The following is a 19,472-nucleotide window of genomic DNA, read 5'->3' on the forward strand; positions in this document are numbered from 1 at the left end:
AGGGGTGTCAAACGTAAGGCTTGCAGGCCAGATGCAGCCTGCAATGAGTTCGGATCTGGCCCGTGGGACCGTCCTGGTCTACCCAATGCGATGAGGAAAGATTGGGCCAGTGTGGTTTCGGCCCGGTTTGGGGAGTGGCGTCGAGTTGGCCACACCCAGCCACCCAGTAATGCCCACCTGGACCCCCAAAGTCAACCACATCCCTGATGCAGCCTTCAATGAAATTGAGTTTGACACCCCTGGGATAGATGGATCAGTGCTGTGATTCAGATAGGGCAGTTTCATAAATCCCTGAAATGATGAAAAAGTTCATCCTACCTCTGTATGTAAGAATTTCTCTTTTGGCTCTGCTCTTTTATAATCAAATTCTTAGCAGTTAGATCATCAAGTGTTTTCTCCATCTGAAGTTTGGCTTTTGATTTAATTGACTTTTTCAGAGTAGAGGTTAATGCCTCCACTTCAGCCTTTGCAGACTCGGATTCTTCTTGTTTCTTGGCAAAGTCAAGACGAGATTCTTCTAGTTTAGGTAAATCAAGCAATGGAATGGAAAGAAAGGCTTCACACTGACTGAGGAGATCTGCAGATTTTTCGACAGCTTTGTTGTAAAACTTCACCATTTTAAAAGCTTCATCTAAAGCCTCCTGCACAAATAAATAGTTAAAAGCAACGTTATTATACAAGCTGAAAAATGATTCTCTTCTCCCAAATGTTTTCTTGAATTACAGTTCCAAGGCATACCATTGCAGCCCTGATCTAACTCCGTGTCTGTTAGCTGGTGGAATTTTTACTCAGGGGTGTCAAACTTGCAACGACACATTGTCATCACATGACGTATCACAACTTTTTCCCCTTCACTAAAACGGGGGTGGGTGTTAGGGATAACATTGTTTTACCCTAACTGTTTTGGGTAAAGATAATAAAATGATGAATCATGGTTTGTCAGATAAAGTGTATGTGACTTTAAGCTAAAGGAATGTAATTAAGGGTGCAGCTGTAAAAGTACTATATAAGCAGCAAGGCTCTCTCTGGCTTACTGATCCCTAATTACTGGCTAGCTTATTGGAGACTGCGTTCTTGCTGGATCGGGGAGGAGAAGAAGTGTTGGATTACTTTGAAGATTTCTCAACGGAGAGAAGATAAGTTTTGGACAGATTTATTATATGTGTACTGACACTGGCTATTCGACACGGACTTTGCATCCTCGACAAGACTTGACTGAAATTTGGTATATGACTAATGGACTGTTTATATGACTATGCTATAATTCTTAAATGGAATAAATTATAATTTTGATAGCACAAGCGTATCTGTATTTTTACTGCGTGTTAACGAGAAGGCTTATCTCACACATTTACCTGTCTTCCTATCTGACTTAGCTGCACATTCTGTTTAGTTTGTTTTCCTTAACACCAGTTGGGGAATCCAGGCTTAACACTGGGCATGGCCAGCGCATGATGCATCTAGCTTACAGGCTGCGAATTTGACACCCCTGTTTTAACTGATAGTCAAAGAGCCTACAGATGCCTAGGCCCACCTTTTGCTGTTTTTAACAATTTTCCAAAGTTAAAACAACTTGAAAAAAAGGTTCTGCTGTGTATTTCACTGGTCAGCTGTTGTTTGTTTTTAAATTGCATGGTTATCATTAAATTTATATTTAGTTTGTATATATTTTAATTAGCTTCCATATTGTTTTAAAAAGTTTTTAACCCACTTTAATTTTTTGCCACTTTAAATTGGCATTTAATAAATGCAGAAATTATTTGAGTGATGGAAGGCTAACAAATTTGGGAAGGAGAAAAATATAAGAAAATATCAATTTTGCTACAGTTGGCTTAGTTCATATAGAAAACAAGTTGAATTATTATTTTTTTAATTAAAAATACATATAAATCTGAACAGATATCTACTATCAAAGAAGTATCCATAAGCTTTTATTTATTCAAAGCCATCATATATTATTCTAAATAAAAATGTCCATGTGTCTCAAAATATTTGGAGACTGGTAGTGAGAAGGACATTGCAAAGTCAAGGATAAAATGGCAAATGAACTTGTTCATAACAGCTTCTATAAATCCATCAAACATCTCAATAAACTGACAGGGTCGTAGAAAAGAAGCCAGTCCTTTGGATGGCAAGTCATTAACAGTCACAGATTTGAATATTTTGTTACTGTACTTATGTCAGAGCAAAAGCATTGAGAAGTATTGAGATATTCACTACAATCACTGTCAAAAATACATGCTTTTAATAATGGACATTTTACAGCCCTGTATATATTATGCAATATACTGCAATGCAATGCAATGTACAGCACTGAAGATGTTACCTAGTTGGGTAATGAAACATCTGCAAGAAAACAACCAAGCTCAGAGAATTCCAAGGTCTCCCCAGGACATTTTAGTACATTGAATTACAAAACCCTTCTACTTATTTTAATAGTATCACCAGTCTTTAAAAAAATTCGATTTCTTTCAGTATAAGCTAAGATGGATCTGCAATTGTGTCATTATTAATCTATTAAGAGAAGGAAGGAGGGAGGGAGGGAGTGGGGGAGAACTTACAAGGCCTAGAAGTAAAATCTGTTACATGGATATCATGTAAAATATAGATAAAAAACATGGTATTTCATAATCAATCCTTACATGGAAGCAACCAAAGTTTGTAAAGTTGTTTACAAAGAAACAAAACTGTAAGGACTACTTACTGTGTATTTAGCAAAGTCTGCTTTCAGTTGTATTTTCAGATTTTGGAATTCCTCTATTTCTTTATCTAAACTCTCAGAATGGAGGCATTTTTGTTTTGTAGATGATTTCTCTTTAGTTATTGTATCTTCAGCAGCATGAATTTCTGCCTCTATAACACCTTTAAGCACTTTGCAATACATCATTTCATAGGGAATCATTTGAATTTTCAAGTCAAGTAGGACGGGCTGCTGGAACTCAGACTGAATTTGCTTTAAAGTCCTTAAACTGTGGCCCAGCTTACTCTGGAAACCTTGTTTGTACTTGCATATTTCTTGATTAGCTACTATCGCAGAACAGGTAATTTGTTCCAGCCCATCTATTTTTGCATCTAAGGACTTTATTTGCTGCATGTTGGCCTTTTTGAGAGAGACACTAAATGACTTATTTTTCTTGAATAGCTTGAATGCTTCTTGAGTTATATATTTGGCATGTTCAACTCTCCACATCAATTTTTTCCCCAATATCAGATTGGCTTCAGGAGTAGAACTGGTAAGATCTTTTAAATCACCACATTCTTTCTGAATACTAGATACTATAGCTTCAATCTCACTTAGGACTATCTGATGCCTGTCATATTCTGCAAATAAATTCTTCAGACATTTACCTCTCTTGTCAAGGTTATCCTTTGCTTTGCAGAACTGATTTTTCAGATCAACAAGTGGTGATGTATCCCATTTCGGATCCAGCCATTTCCAAAACTCCTGGTATTGGTCCAGGTATGATAAACGTGACTGGATGGCTAAAGTTCTCTCTTTAAACATATTCAGTTTATCTTTTATGACTTGATTCTTAGACAGTAACTCATCTGGACTTAGTTCCAGCTCATCAAAATGAAAATTGCTTAGATCCTGCTGTAAGGCCCTTATCTCTTCTGAGAATTTTTGATAGGCACCCATTTTGTGTTGTGCTAAACGACCCTTAATTTGAATTACCCTATGGGCCCTCTTTGCTCTACTTCTCAGACTTTTCAAACAATCATTTAAAAACAGTTGCTCAAAAGCATTTAATCCTTCAGATGAATCTTTGCAGATTGCATCTACAAGGGCTTCCATCTCCTGGACCTTCTTGGGAGTCTTTTCTAAAAGATTCTGCATGTGGTCAAATTCAGACTTTATATTTGTTTTATCAATATCTAAGCTAGATGCTGCCATGATCTTCTGAAGTTGTGCTTCAAATTTCTCTATATTTGCAAAAAGTTTTTCCCTTTTTCCAAGCTGAGATTCCAGCTGTTGTAACTTCTGAGACGATTTCAAAATAAGGAATTGGTAACCAGTTTGCAACTCATGTGAAAGGATGCTAAGTGCAGAATTCTCCTTTGATGGCATGTGAGAAGCAACATGCTGGGCTTCATCTGCTAGCCTTATAAAAGTTGGCTCTTTTTCTTTAGAATCACTGATTACAGCCTTACAACATTTAATTTGTGAGAGGAGATCATCTGGAAAGAGTGCTACCCTCTCATCAAGATGGTGCATTAAAATTTTGTTCCCCAAAATGGCATCTTCTATCTCTTTCCTTATTTCATATGTCTGGGGATGACTATCAGTTATTTGGACATTCTCTTTAGGGGTTATTTGCTCCAATTCTTCTACCTGGCTCTGAAGATCATTTATTGTGTTGTCTAAGGCTGTTTTTCCTGGATTGCTCCACATTCTTTTCATCTGTACTTCTGCATTTCTTTTTAATAAAGAAATGTTTCGCTTAAGGATGTGCAATTCTAAAGGAATTGAGATAGGGCATGGATGCTCTTCTGTACAAGGAGCACTCAGGCCTGTTTGCAAATCATGTTGCTGTTGCAAACATCTTTGGAGCTCCTCTGCTTTGTCCATGAAAAGCTTAAACTCATCCATTTCTGCTGCAACACAGAACTGCTTCTTTTGAAGACAGTCCCCCATTTGTTTCCACCACTGCTCTGCTTGATCCACTTGGCTTTGCACTAATTCTCTGTCCAGAGTGGACAGATGTCTAGAAAGATTTTCTTGTTCAGTTTTCAGCTTGTCTAAAAGACTATTTTCTTTTTGTAGAGAAGCCAACAATTTGTTCAAATTGTCTAGAAGAACTGTGTCTTCCACAGGCCCCCTTCTGCAATAGAAAAACAGACATAGCTATCTTTAATCTTTTTTTTGGAAAGTCAATTTACTCAACATGCAATCACTAATCAGGTATTATTTCATATATATAAAATTACACTGAAGCTCTGCCATACATTGGATGTAATTACTAAGGATGAATATGTATGCTTTTAACATTTAAATATAATCGGAACCATTCCAAAAAGGGATTTTATATATAAACAATAGCTTAGCAATAATTGCTGCAACTACAATGCTTATTCATTCCTATCCTATGTTGATTTACTAAGCCACAATAGGAAAGTTCAGATATTAGTATTGCATATAAATCATATTATTCTATGTCTGTCCCAAGCCTTTTGGAATGCAACAAATTACAAAGTAAATGAAAGAAAAGGTTCATCTCTATGGTGTACACATTAACAATAAATTAAGTTAATTATATCAGATCCAACGGATGTAGAAACATGGTCCAGGAACTTACGTATATATCTTTTCTTTTTCTGCTAATAAATGTTTCATTGAAGACTGAACAGTAGCAAGACATTCATGGTAGCGATTGACTAAATTAAACTGATTCTGCTTGGCTTCTTTAGCAGCCATTAATTCTTGCAGGAGTCCGTCCCAACTGGAAGAAGTAACATGGTGGTTTGGCTGACTTTCTTCTGTCACCGTTGAGTGTTCTGGCCACACTGACAAAGCTTGGGCTTTCTTCTTTTCTAGCTGCAGACACAAATCCTATGACAGAAAATCAGATGGGGTGGATGGGTCTTGTCTTGTGTTTTTTTTAAAAAAAGGGATTGTTTTCATTTTCATGTCTTTTTGATCAGATCAGATGAAATACCTATATACCACGTATTGTATTACTAACTAGAAATGGTCAGATACTTCCCCAAAGTCCACATTTAGGGCACCAAGTCTAGTGAAGCTGCTAAGGTGAAGAGGGACCTGGGCAAAATGCAAAATGTCATGGACAATAGGGAGGAAATTATTATAATGAGCTGCATGTGCTTATGACCATTTCCTCCATATTGCCCATGACATTTTCTACCCCTTCTTAAAAATAAGAGGAAAAGACATCTCCCATTTCTCCTGCCACACATAAATATGTAACCTTGGATCATTTTTCTCAAAAACAAAGGAATAAGTACAAGTTTTCAATTCATTTGTTTAATCACATTCTCTTTCTCTACTTTTAGGATTTGTATGGAGAACAGATCACATTTTGGGTCACATTTATGCATATATGTGGAAAGTTCAAATGGGTGCGCAGATTTTTAAGCACCATTGTAGGTGAGGTCACTCATAGAAACTCTTCCTGTGCTATTTTAGGCAGAAGGATGCCAATTGGTGGGAACAATCAATGCTATTATCCCCTTCGTGTTGTTGAAATGTTCATGTATCCAATGACATGAGATTGCACTATCCAGAAATAGCTATGAGGCTCTCATGTGCCTGAGCAGACGAGTGGGAGAATAAGAATATAACAGGGACTAACAGTGTGCTTACACCTATGCCAATGAACATATTGTTTTCTTACCTCCATTTCTCTCAGTTGATCTTTCATTAACACAATATCTAACTCTGCAGTCCAAATCTTCACTTTGTTGATCTTTTGTTCCAGATTAGCATACTCAGCAATTGCTTCGTCTTCGAGATAACCCTGCTGGGAAATTCAAACAGGTAATTGCATTGATTTGGCATAAATTCTTTTGCAATCTACGGAACAACTAATTACTCCTATATCAATTATCCAGATATTTTTTTTAATTGAAGAAAAAGGTATCAAGTACAAATCTTGCTGGAAGCAAGACCACCTGATTTAAGTCACATCCTCTCCACTTTACTCATTGTTCTTGCTAAGATGATTACTGCCCACCCTTGCAGGATGGAGGGGTTAGAAAAAATACCCTAAACATTGCCTGCCCCAAAACAACATCTGGCTAGTTAACCATGTTTAGCAGATCACCTTAGCAGTCAAGAATCAAGAAAAAAGAAAGAAAATTCATTTTTGGAACCTGGAATGTCTGTACCTTCCTGGACATAGACAAATGCAAACAAGACACCATGTTGAGGGACCAACTGGTTTTTTTCTGATGAAATTCTCATTGCTGACAAATGCAAGAGTGCAATAATGGGAATTTCAATGGAAGAAAAATATTACATTTATGGTGAATATTGCACTTCAAGTAAATTATTATTTTGTTAATAATTTTTTTTCCTTTATAATATGATTTAAAAAAGTACTGTGCATTTTGTATACATCCTACACTCAACCTCAACCACAGTCAATATAAACTCTTCATTGTCAAATATACCATGTTTCCCATATTGCATAGTATTCTGTATCTACTTTCCCTTTTAATTCCATGGTTAATTTATCCACTTCCGCACACTTGAAGATTTTTTTAATTATTAAATCTTCAGGTACGCATAGGAAATTCTTGCTAGTGTTAATACGTGTAACATAAGATATTTTATCTTTCTATTGTAATTTCTTTTTATTATCCTTATAAGATATAATTCTGGGACAAAATCAATTTTGCTTCCAATTAACTCTTCTAACCACATTTGTATTATTTTCCAATATTTTTTCGCTTTGGAGCATGACCACCAAGAATGAAAGAAGGTACCTTGTTGTTGTCAACATTTCCAGCAATTTGGTTTTAAAGTAAAGTAAATTAATATGTTTGTTAGTTACTATTTGGACCTGTTCCTTTGATTTTTACTCTTTTGTTTACTATCCAAGGTTGAGATTTTGAGTTATGACTAAACAATTAAAGAATAAGTAAAGTAAATAAATACTTCATCAATGGTACATTACACCAGTATTAATTGCCAAAATAGACAATGCATTCTTTAAAAAATTGTTGGAAATGCACTGATCTGATCAGACTATTTTTCCATTTTTGGTGGCAACAGTTAAACTTCAAAAATTTGGAAAATATAATAGAATGAAACAAATTCTAAAAGTTGAATTTCCCTTCCAACCTACCATTTTCTTTTAAATATTATTAAACCTGACTATCCCCTTAATAACTGCATATTAATTTGATTTTGATAAAGAACAAATATTTTAAAATGTGGTAAGATACATAAATATGTGGAACAAAATTTATATTATTTTGATATTTTATTTGACCATTCGGTTTGATAATGCTGTAGATCTCTCTACTATTTGCTTATTGGTTGTTTCTTTTTTCACGTTTTTTCTTTTTTCTGTTTCTCTTTCTCAGTTGTGGTTTTTAAGTCTCTCTTTCTCTCTCCCCCCCCTCTCTCTCACACACACAAAATAAAGATCTGAAAATGCACATGTGAAACTAAGAAAAAAGAAGCATTATTTCAAAAGCCAAATCTTATTTTAGAGGGAATTAACACTAAAAAGAAGTTTATTCTACTCAGCGTCATATGAACCAGTATTCCTGGGCCAGTGGCCCACCCACCACTATTGGAAACTGAAAAAAGGAAGGATGAAATTGATTGAATTATGGATTAATGGCTATCCTGGCTGAAGAGGTAGCAGTAGACAAGAATAGCACTTAACAAAGTCCTTCAATGAAGTTGTGCAACAACAGAGATTATTACCTTGCTTTCCGGAGATGGATGTATAATGGGCAAAGCAGTAGGGTCAGCCTCCATTACCTTTCCGTTCATTAACGGCAAAATGGTTTGAGGCATTTCTGACCAGGCACATGTTGCTTGCAATTTCTTTTGATAGCCTTGCTGCTGTTGCGGAGATTCATTGGGATAATCATCCGCCAGTATTTGCTCTGATTTCCGCCGCTGCTTTGCACACTGGCTTGCTGAACTTTGGAAATTGTGGGCTTCCATTAAATTGCCTTTCAATTCCTGCTAAGTAGAAGTAGAATGGAGGAGAAAGGAGGGGAAAGAGAGAAAAATCATAACCTTCTCGGGACAGCAGGTACTGAAATGTCAATTGCTTTCTTAATGGAAAGATAGTGAAAGAATAATAGAATAAAGGGGTGGTAAAGGTCAGAGAAAAGCACATCTGCACAGACAGCTCTCTAAGGAACAATATTATGAGGATGGAGAAGGTTGCTCAAAGCTCTGACAAAGTTAATTGGCCTAAAAGTTTTCTTCTTCTATGGCTGTAATCTTATAATTCTGAGGAGATGGGTCCCTACTAACCAGATTCAGTCTGTTTACTCTCTATACTGTGATGCAGCTTGACATACAAAGGGGCTATGGGCTTGTCTTCCTCTGCCTTTACGTATTTTTGCTGCAGTTGGAGAAAGTATCTATGAGGAGAGCTCAGGTCACGTAAGGCAATACTGGTTAATGCAATTGTGTAGAAAGCACCTCTGTCTGGAAAGCTGTTTTCCATCAGAAATGGGAGCACTGGACTAGTTTTGTAATAAAATGTAGGATATTGCACATACAGAATTGATAGGTTGAGTTCCTGGCATCTTCTAACTGGACTGGGAAAGACTTACGCTTGAAACTACAGGCACTCCCTGACAGTTTGTATCAGGACTAGATTCAGCAGTCCATCTGCATTTAAAAGATGAAAGGCCACTCTTTTGAAGACAGCGAAGTCCACATTTTGGACAGAGAAAACCAGTGGTTTGAAAGAGGGGTCAAAGAGGCCATTTATGTCATAATTGAACAGCCCTCTCTCAACGGGGGGGATATGACATCATCTATCTCTAGTCTACATCACAGCTGTTTCAACAGTTCCAAGAAGGTTCCACACTCATTTGCACCACTCAGGTGACCCTGATGACAGGTAAACCTCCAGGTGACCTCAATGACTTGTTAAAAGAATACAAATGACCAGCTGTCTGCAATGAGTATAAATCCTTCCATTCCCCACTAAAGAAGCTTCTTGGATGAGAAAGAGAATGCAGCAGACAGTATAATACAACTGATGTCTGAAACATGTACAAGTTACATTGGCCCTATGGTATGAAGTAGGGGTAGGATTCAAATTTTTAAACAACTGGTTCTGTGGGTGTGGCTAGGTGGACATGGCCATGTGACTGGGTGGGCGTGGCTTCTTTTTTGCAGCAGCAGCACTCCCTGTGTTCCATTTTGGGGCCTTCTGGGCCTCAGGGGAGCCTTCTGGGGGGGCGTTTTTCCTCCCAGAAGGCTTCCTTGGCACTCAGGAAGGAAAAAAATGGAGCCTGAGGTGTGCATGCAGCATCCCCATGCTCTGTTTTGGGGCCTTCTGGACCTCAAGGGAGCCTCCCGGGGGGTGTTTTTTTCCCTGGGGCCCAAGAAGGCAAAAAAACGGAAGGGTGTTGCTGCACCTCCCCTCCACTTTTTGCCTTCCTGGGCTTCAGGGAAGCCTCCTGGGCAAAGACAGAGAGGGGAATCCCAGCACAGGAACAGCTGATCATCGGGAGGGGAAAAAAAGAAATACCTTAAGGAGTGACTGGGCAGGGAAGAATGCAGTCAGTGATGTTGGGCATGCACGATGTTACGCATGCGTGATAAGGACTGATTGGGAGGGGAGGGGAGGGGTGGGCAGAGAGGGGCCAGGGGCACGATTTGTCAGTTCTCCGAATTGTGCAGAATCATAACAACCGGTTCTATAAAACCGGTCCGAACTGGGAGAATCCCACCCCTGGAATGAAGCATCTTTAACACACTATCCCCATGGATTTGATAGAAGGAACGGGACTGTTCAGCTTTTCACAAGTTGAATCTGAGGAAAAACACCCAGTATGGCAGATATAAGCGAAATCAAATGCTGATGGTTCTTGTATCTGTTTATCTTAGTTCTGAGTATTTTTCTACTGTGTCTTGCCAGCTGCAACCATCCTATAAATACCTTGCTTGTCTACCTCTTGAATTTATTTCATCAATTTATGTGGATAGTATTATAGATTATATAGATTGACCATTGCCAGAAGAATCATGAAGGCCTCAGTTATGAAAGCTTTGCATTTGTAAAGTGTCACTCTGCGTTAGTTTCCCTGATTATAATTGTATGTTCCTGCTTATCTAAAGACTATGGGCTTGCTATCCAAAAACATTGTAACTCCTCTGGATAAGACATTAACTTGTTGCTGAAAGCATAACAAAATAGAAGAGGGCATTGAACGGTATTTGGTGGGGAATAGAAGCTACGCATCTATACTGCAAAAATTTGGTGTTAAGAGTTGCCTGCATCTCTTTGTTGCCCTCTGTGGGTTATCCAGTTTTTAGCCCATGTTTGTTTGTTTGTTTGTTTAAATTTATCACTCTAGCAGTCTCTGGGTAGCTTAGAAAATTTAACACTAACTAAAACAGTTAAAAACATTGACAAAATATAACCCCTCAGCATGACAGCCCCAACAACATATTAATCTCAGTTGAAGGCCATCCTAGGACCAAATCCAGCCTTCAGGGGCTTTTCAGAAACCAGGAAAGTGGATGCCATCTGTATCTCTGAGAGGATGCTTGTTCCAGGGGCGGCAGCAGCCACCAAGATGGCACACTTTCCAGATACCATAAAATGGCAACATTTAATAGAAGAGACACGGAGCATACATATTCTGCCCGGACACACTGGCGGTTTAGTAATCCTAGGAAAGCCCACGTGAATAGTTTTCATTATGATCTCAAAAGTACAGACAGGAACACGTGGAGACAAGGGACCCATTGAGTACTATGGCCTAAAGCTATGAAGAAGTATGAAAATCAAACCAACATTTTGAACTAGATCCAGAAAAGAGCCAAGAGCCAATGGAGGTGACAAAATGCTGTCATAATAAACTCATAATACCGATCATGGCTATGAGATGCTTTCTTTCTCAGCAACAGCAAGGGGAAATAATCACAGCATTGGAGGCACCAACCCAGAATATGAGGTTGTCTCTCAATCCATATGTCACTTGTTTACCTGCTCTCCCTCCTGCTGCTGGGAAAGAAAATGCAGTGGAGAGTTGCAATCTTCTTTCAACTAAAGAGCTGTGGGACATTTTTCTCCCCGCTGGAAGAGTGGGAGGAGAAGGTGATAGCAGCAGATTAATTCCTAAAGCACAGCAATGATAAATTTGTTGCTATGGAAGAGTTGTGCCAATGTTTTCAAAAAGGACTTTAAGCACATTCACTCAGTGCTCATCCTTTTATAGATGTCCTTAAAAATACATGAAGACGATATGGAGAATAAACCAACTGGTCCATATCCTGCAGAACTTTATGGAAGAATGCAGGATATGGTCTCAGGACAGGATTATCCACAGACTTTTCTTCAGGTAAGTGGCTGGAGAACATTGAATTAGAAAACTATTCAGTTTTTTACTTTCAGAGGAGTTATTCAGGACAGTTAAATTGTGTCTGAGTGCTGCACATTTTCTGTAATGATGCTTGCTCTCTTATTACCTATCAGCAATATTCTGGGAATGAATAAACCAGCTATTTCAAAATAAAGAAACAGCAAATTTATAAGGAAAGAAATGAAAATATACTGGTGACTGTAAAGTCATATCCCTTACTAATCCAGGCCTCATCATTCCATATCATAACCACTATTTTATGGAAATGGCACCAAAAAAAAAAAACTTTAAAAACCATTCTATCAAATGTTTGAAAGTAAGATTGTCAGGGAGAGTAAATGATTACCCCAGTAATGGCAGCTGCTCTCTCCTCATATCCAAGTGCTAAGGAGCTTGGTAACTGTACTTTATTTGTAAACCATTCTGGAAATAATTCTGGAGCTTCTCTATCCAGTTGATTTTTCACTCTGAAGGAATTTTCCTTCAAAAGACAAGATAATGAAATAATTAAGTCAAACAAAGATTGCAGAAGTTGGAGAATTATTATATGTTACCTCTGTATTCACATTCATATTATATGATTATATACTATATACTATATTATATTTATATTCAGAATACATCATAATAATAGCCAAAGGTCCATAAGATCTGGATGTGCCATCAAGTCCTGAGAAGCCCAGAGAACTGGTATACTAGTAAGACAGCTCCATTATTATTAACATACTTTTTACATACTTTTTTAAGCTGTGTTCTATCATTTTTAATGTTTTTAATAATTATTATTATTTATGAACGATTGTTTTTTTAGTATTGTTGTACGCTGTCCGGTGTTACTTGTTTTGTGAAGGTAATGTCTATACAAATTTGAAAAATAACCTCTGAGTAATGTTTTATTGTACAAAATGTCCTGTCAAAAGAATATGACTGCAAGTTTGATTAAAAGGGTTAAAAATGTTGCATTATATCTGGCAACTTCCCATCTTTTTTATTTATTTATTATTAGACTTCTACATTGCCCATTTTGCAGAGGCAGCTCACTTAATCCCAACATTTACTAGCTAATTGTAATTTCATTGAAAGCTATTTACACATGTTTTATTTCAGTAATGCCTTATTTTTATCCAAGAAATGCCTAAGCATATATTGCTTTTAATACTACTCTCAACTTGTAAACAAAATCTGACTTCTGATCACCTCTAAAGTTTACAGAGGAAGATTTATGTACAATATTTACTACCCTGCTCTGCAATTAAAAAATAAAAGCTGCATGTAGGCTTATAAAGCTCCACAATTTTATTTTATTTTATTTTTAAAATGATATTAAACAACTTTTACTGAACGTCTGTATAAAGTTCAATTAGGAATGTTCCTACCATCTCAGAATAGTTTCTGAGCATGTGTGTGCTTATGTACAGGCACACATGCAAGCATTGCTTATTTTCTTTACACACTGGAGCCAGTCTTTATTTATTTATCACCATCAATTTATTTACTATAATTATCTGTAGGTCATCTACTTGAATGTCTTTAGGCAGTTTACAACTATATATTTATACCAATGTTTTTCAATCTTGGCATCTTGGAGATGTGTAGACTTCAGTATGCTGGCTGGGGAATTCTGGGAGTTGAAGTCCACACATCTTCAAACTGCCATGAATAACAAACACTGCACTGCAGGCTTATTATTGTAAAATAAAATATTCAGATCATTACAATCTTAACAATTCTGCTTCTGTCTTCCATAAAACCCAGAAATAGTCTGAATAACAGTTGTAATAAATCTGCATTGGAATAGAATAGAGTAGGATAGAATAAGGAATAGAGTAGAGTAGAGTAGAGTAGAGTAGAGTAGAGTAGAGTAGAGTAGAGTAGAGTAGAGTTGGAAGGGACCTTGGAAGGGACCTTTGAGGTCTTCTAGTCCAACCTGCTGCTCAGGCAGGAAACCCTAGAGCTATGGGCCTCACTGTGCAACAAGTTCTTCCAGATACATGATGGTACCAAAAAAAAACCTGATTGATCCCTGCTTAGCCTTCCGTGATGAAGACATGTAGAGAAGGGCTTGTAAAAATAAGTTCAATATTTGAGCAGATTTATTTGGGAATAAGTGGAAACACCAGGTAAAATGAGTTACTGAAATTTTCATATAATCCCATGTTCAGTGGCAAGGAGGAGCTCCCTCCAAATAATGTAACATAATATAATTTTTACAAAATCAGAGAAAATAAGCAATTCTGGATTCCCATCCCCCTTTGGATATTTATCCCAGAATATTACTATTTATCCCAGAATATTACTAATGTGGAATATTTCTTCCACAAACTAACCTCTTGGGGAGCAAAGGGGATGCTAGAAATTACCAGTTTCTCTCTGTTTGTTGTTTCATTATCCATCTCCTTTTTATCTTTGAGTATATCACGGTGGATATCCTCAGTCTCATGCTCAAGTCCATATTTAGTTTTAAGATGCTTCGGCTTAATTTGGGGTGCATCTATCTCATCTTTCACACGTGTCTGTTCCAAACTGATGGAGTCCATTAGAGCAACAACCTCCTGTAGTCTGTCTTCAGCTTGACAAAGAATATCATACTGTACCTTAAGTGAAAAAGCGCAAGAAGATCATAATGACAGCGAATCTGCGCAGTTTGACAATATTATTGCCCTCTATAAATAGGCTATCGGAGAGAATAAAATAGGGTAAAACATTCACAACATTTTTTCATATAGAATTAGATAGTTCATAAAGAAAAGTAAACAAAAGGCAATGTCTTTGTCAGGGATCATGCTTGTTCTCTGATTTGCACAGACAACTGATATCCATATTCATTTAAATCCATGAAGTCCTCGACTTACAACAGTTCGTTTAGTGACCATTCAAAGTTACAACAGCACTGAAAAAAAGTGACTTATGACTGTTTTTGACATTTATGATCATTTCAGCATTCCCGCGGCCACATGATCAAAATTTGGACACTTGGCAACTGGCATGTATTTATGTCGGTTTCTGTGTCCCGGGGTCATGTGATCACCTTTTGCAACCTTCTGACCAGCAAAGTCAATGGGGAAGCCAGACTCACTTAACAACTGTATTACTAACTTAACAACTGCAGTGATTCACTTAACAGCTCTGCCAAGCAAGGTTGTAAAAATGGGGCAAAACTGAAATATCTGTCTCGCTTAGCAACATAAATTTGGGCCTCAACTGTGGTCATATGTCGAGGACTATCTATAAATGAAAAAGCACCATGCTCCCAAGGGCATGCACATTCAGATCTCCCTTCTTCAATGACGTGAATGAGAGCTCGCTTGAGCTTTGGTGTTGCTCGTAAGAGACTGATAAAACAAGAGGCGGTGCTGATACCAAATTGCTTTAAAAAGAATGTGAATTATTTTTACTTGCACTTGATTCCCAGCTGACTTATCTGACTGCTAGTTGTGTAAGATGACTCAGTTGTGTAAGAAAGCAGCCATGGGGCAAATTGCAAGAGTTCTTTTTACCCTTGTTCAGTTTAATTGTTCATGCTGCAATCTTGAAAGCAATCTCATTTGGCATCGATAAAAACTCTGCACCAATAATCAGCTATGAATAAAAAGATGCTGCTCGTAAAACTCTTAATTTTCAGTATTTTTCTTTCTTGTTTTTATCAATCATTTTTATTCTGGGATGGAAACACTGTTGCCCAAATTTTCTTAAATGAATTTAGCTTTTCATTAAGGACTTTGGCAAGGGAGAGTGAGATACCCTCACTTCATTGTGTTTGCTGACTTTTGTCTTTTATGTTTTATGGGTTTTATTGTAATTTCCTTGATTATTTGTGAGCCATTCAGAGTCTCGATATTCAGAGGCATACAAGTTTAATATATTATAACAATAGCACTTAGAGTTATATACCGCTTCACAGTGCTTTACAGCCCTCTCTAGGTAGTTTATAGAGTCAGCATATTGTCCCCAGCAATTTGGGTCCTCATTTTACCCACCTTGGAAGGATGGAAGGCTGAGTCAACCTTGATCCTGGTGAGATTTGAACTGCCAAATTGCAGGCAGCCAGCAGTCAGCAGAAGTAGCCTGCAGTACTGCACTCTAACCACTGCACCACCACAGCTCATTATCCTTATTATTACATTGTTACTCTTTCTAGTTCACTGATTTTCAAATTCACTGGAAACAAAATTCCTCCTGACCTGGTTTTGCTCTGCACCCATAGGCTCCCACAACTCCTCTAGGGAAGTTATCAAAAGTGTTGTCAACTCTTCACATTGCTGGTGTCCCTCAACAGAGCCTTCCAAGAGCTTAGTTGTATTCTGTGATTTAAGGAAAAACTCAAGATCAAAACCAACATGCATAGATAGTTGTGCAATATAATAAAGTATTTTCTGCAGACTATTAGACTTTTCTAAAAAAAATAGCATAGTACCTCCCTGAACCCATATACAAATAAACAAACATATTTTATTTATTAAACAACTTTATATAGCCACCCAGAATCACTGTGTTAGAGTTAGGCAGCTATATAAAGGTAATAATTAAACTTTTACAAATAAATAAATACATTAAAATAAATATACCCTACTGGTCATTAAAGTGGCATGGTCTAGATCCGATTTCATCTTATCCTACCTGTTTGTTTGAATCAAATCTAATCCCATGTCTAATGAACATTTATATTGCAAGATATACACTAATAGAGTTTCATTCTGGATCTTCCAAACCAATAATCTGCCAAGATGCCAACCTGTAATCGGCAAAGAAGACATTTGTAGAGATGCTGTAAAGCCATCAAGGATTCGGCACTGAAGCTATTAGTGCATGTCTCCAAAGAATTGCGCTGCTTCGTTAGTTCATTTAAGAGAAGTGTTAGGCCTTCAATTTCTTTTAGAAGTGCAGAATAATTATTTAGCTGACTTTGCACTTGCTGTGAATTGGGAAGAATATCAACATTTAATCCTTGCTTCTGCTTCTCTACTTCATAAAACAATGCATTGATGGCATCTTCTGTCTGCTTGACGTGTTCCATTTGATGCTGGAGTTGTTCCTGGTCCCTATCATGGAAAAATAAATAAATATCAGTTTAATAACTGACCACTGAATATATAGGGCAGTGGTGTCAAACTTAAGGCCTGGGGGCTAGATCCGGCCCATGGAGTGCTTAGATCTGTTCTGCAGGGTCACCCTGGAAACAGCAAAGGACTGGCTTGTGGTGCCCCTGCCAGTGAAAATGTTTTCACTGGCAGAGAGTTGCAGGAGGCCGTTGCAGCCAAAAACAGAGCTCAGAAGCCCGTTTTCACTGGCAGAGCACTCGGGCCACCACGGGCGTCCCCAAAACGAGTGATGTCAAGCTGGCCATGCCCACTTTGGCCACACCCACCCCAGCCCCCCAAGGTCAAACGCAACCCTGATGCGACCCTCAGTGAAATCTAGTTTGACACCCCTGATAAAGAACAGAGTGACAAACTTGTTGTAATGTTAAAAAGCAAAAAGTTCATGTTTTTCATAAGAATAGGGTAGAATGCTAAATTAGTTAACAGATGTAACATACTTGCAACCTACAAAATACTGTATATATAATCATCAACTTCTGGGGACCCTGTTTTCTTTACCAAATCTTTTTGTAATTAATTTTTTCTTTTTAAAATTAATCTAATTTTTACAAATTTTAATGGTCATTATTTGCCTTGAGTAACCCATATGCAGTAAAGGAATGGGCTATATTTTAATATAAATAAAGAAAATTGTATTTATAATTTTTTTCTATAGTGATTAGTCAAAAGCTTGCAGCAAAAATCTTCAGTTTTCCACTAGTTTCAGCAATATTACCCGAGTGGAGAGTTTCTGGCGGAATTTTACACTGGATGATATTATTTTAGAATGATTCTTCTGCATTTTCAACTCAGTGGACATTTTCATGGTGTAATCTAAGCTACTTACCTCAGACAGCCAATAACGAAATGAATAGTGGAGTCCCACTTCTTTTGGACATCAGAAACTATCTGCTCAATAGCTAGGTTCTTGCTCTTATCGTCACACTTCAAATGTTCTCCAACAGCTATGATAGTTTGCAATTTAGCATTGCCCTCCACTTTCAACAAAGCAATCTCCTGTATTGTAAGAAATAACATGAAGATAATTGTTTTTACTCTGTTTTGACCTAGCACCCAGGCTAGTTTTGACATAGTAAAATTATCAAGAGAAACAACCCTTTTTAAAAAATTAATTAATTGTCATTCCAATTAAATCTCACACAATGAAAATTAATAAACTGCTTCAAGTTCTTTTGTTAATTCCCTAAATATTGGAAGACATTGCCAATATTGGAGAGAGTGGGAATGGAAGAAATAGAAGATAAGTAGGATATGTTCGCTGCCTTGAATTATTTGTAAAAATAATAAAGGCAGGATACAAATAAATAAGTCAAATAAATAAAACAATTAAGTGCTTATTAAGCTTATAAAGTGCTTTTGTCAGGTATTATTAGGAACAAGGGTTGAATTCAAAGTACTGTTTATTACATGCTACCTATAAACAAGAATCTGATTTACTAACACTCAAGACAAATTCGTGCCAGATAAGCCAGAATTCACAGGGGCTGGACTTAAGTCTTTTGGGAGAACATAATGACTTCATATTGATGACATGTTTAAGCCTGTGCTTGACCTGTTCATCTTCTACAGCTTTGATATTGAACTATCAAATACTATTTTGCTATTTTATTAATTTAATTTGTGCTGGTAAAAGTTAAGGCTTCTGAAACATGGATTGATTATAATGAAAAACTGACAGAACAGCTTGTCTTGGCAACAATGTTAATTAGTGGTCTTTCCCATATTTAAAGGGACGTGGTGGCGCAGTGGCTAAGATGCTGAGCTTGTCAATCAGAAAAGTCGGCAGTTCAAATCCCCAGCACCACATAATGGAGAGAGCTCCCGTTACTTGTCCCAGCTTCTGCCAACCTAGCAGTTAGAAAGCATGTAAAAATGCAAGTAGAAAAATAGAAACCACTTTGGTAGGAAAGCAACAGTGTTCTGTGTACCTTCGGTGTTTAGTCATGCCAGCCACATGATCACAGAGATCTCTTTGGACAGCGCTGGCTCTTCGGCTTTGGAACGGAGATGAACACTGGCCCCTAGAGCCGGAAATGACTAGCACGCATGTGTGAGGGGAACCTTTACCTTCACCCTTTATTTTGATCCTCTGAGCTTGGAGTGGTTCCATCTTTAGTCTGGAATGTAATTGTATTTCCCCTTTTGGGACTGGCATGCAGGAGCTAGTGGCAACTATGCCCAAGGCAGCCTTTGCACAAATTTATCTGATGCACCACATATGCTCACATAACACTCTACTTTGTGGCTGTACTAGTTGTCAATATGCTTCAGGATGCAATTCAAGGTTGTGGTTATCACCTATTAGGATACAGACTTTGTTCATTTGAGGGCTATTTA

At 37.5% G+C, this 19,472-nt stretch overlaps 1 protein-coding gene across 12 annotated transcripts in view; it reads right to left on the reverse strand.

Annotated features, from left to right (window-relative positions):
* Positions 1-19,472, reverse strand: part of SYNE2 (spectrin repeat containing nuclear envelope protein 2) — a 238,090-nt gene that overhangs the window by 129,239 nt on the left and 89,379 nt on the right. For 6 of the 12 annotated variants that reach the window (XM_087952301.1, XM_087952305.1, XM_087952296.1 and 3 more), the window contains 10 exons: positions 17,962-18,131; positions 16,769-17,075; positions 16,218-16,337; positions 14,364-14,630; positions 12,383-12,517; positions 8,399-8,665; positions 6,354-6,479; positions 5,298-5,551; positions 2,705-4,823; positions 319-641 (listed from right to left, as the gene is read on the reverse strand). In XM_087952301.1, the coding sequence (XP_087808427.1) occupies positions 319-641; positions 2,705-4,823; positions 5,298-5,551; positions 6,354-6,479; positions 8,399-8,665; positions 12,383-12,517; positions 14,364-14,630; positions 16,218-16,337; positions 16,769-17,075; positions 17,962-18,131 (4,088 nt within the window). The remainder of the gene's footprint in view (positions 1-318; positions 642-2,704; positions 4,824-5,297; positions 5,552-6,353; positions 6,480-8,398; positions 8,666-12,382; positions 12,518-14,363; positions 14,631-16,217; positions 16,338-16,768; positions 17,076-17,961; positions 18,132-19,472) is intronic. The other 6 variants (XM_087952300.1, XM_087952299.1, XM_087952298.1 and 3 more) reach the window with 6 other exon arrangements.

The sequence above is a fragment of the Notechis scutatus genome, chromosome 1 (genome assembly GCF_049901735.1).
Source record: "Notechis scutatus isolate UNSWTSFEM ecotype Mainland chromosome 1, rNotScu1.2, whole genome shotgun sequence".
In the NCBI taxonomy this organism is placed as follows: Eukaryota; Metazoa; Chordata; class Lepidosauria; order Squamata; family Elapidae; genus Notechis; species Notechis scutatus.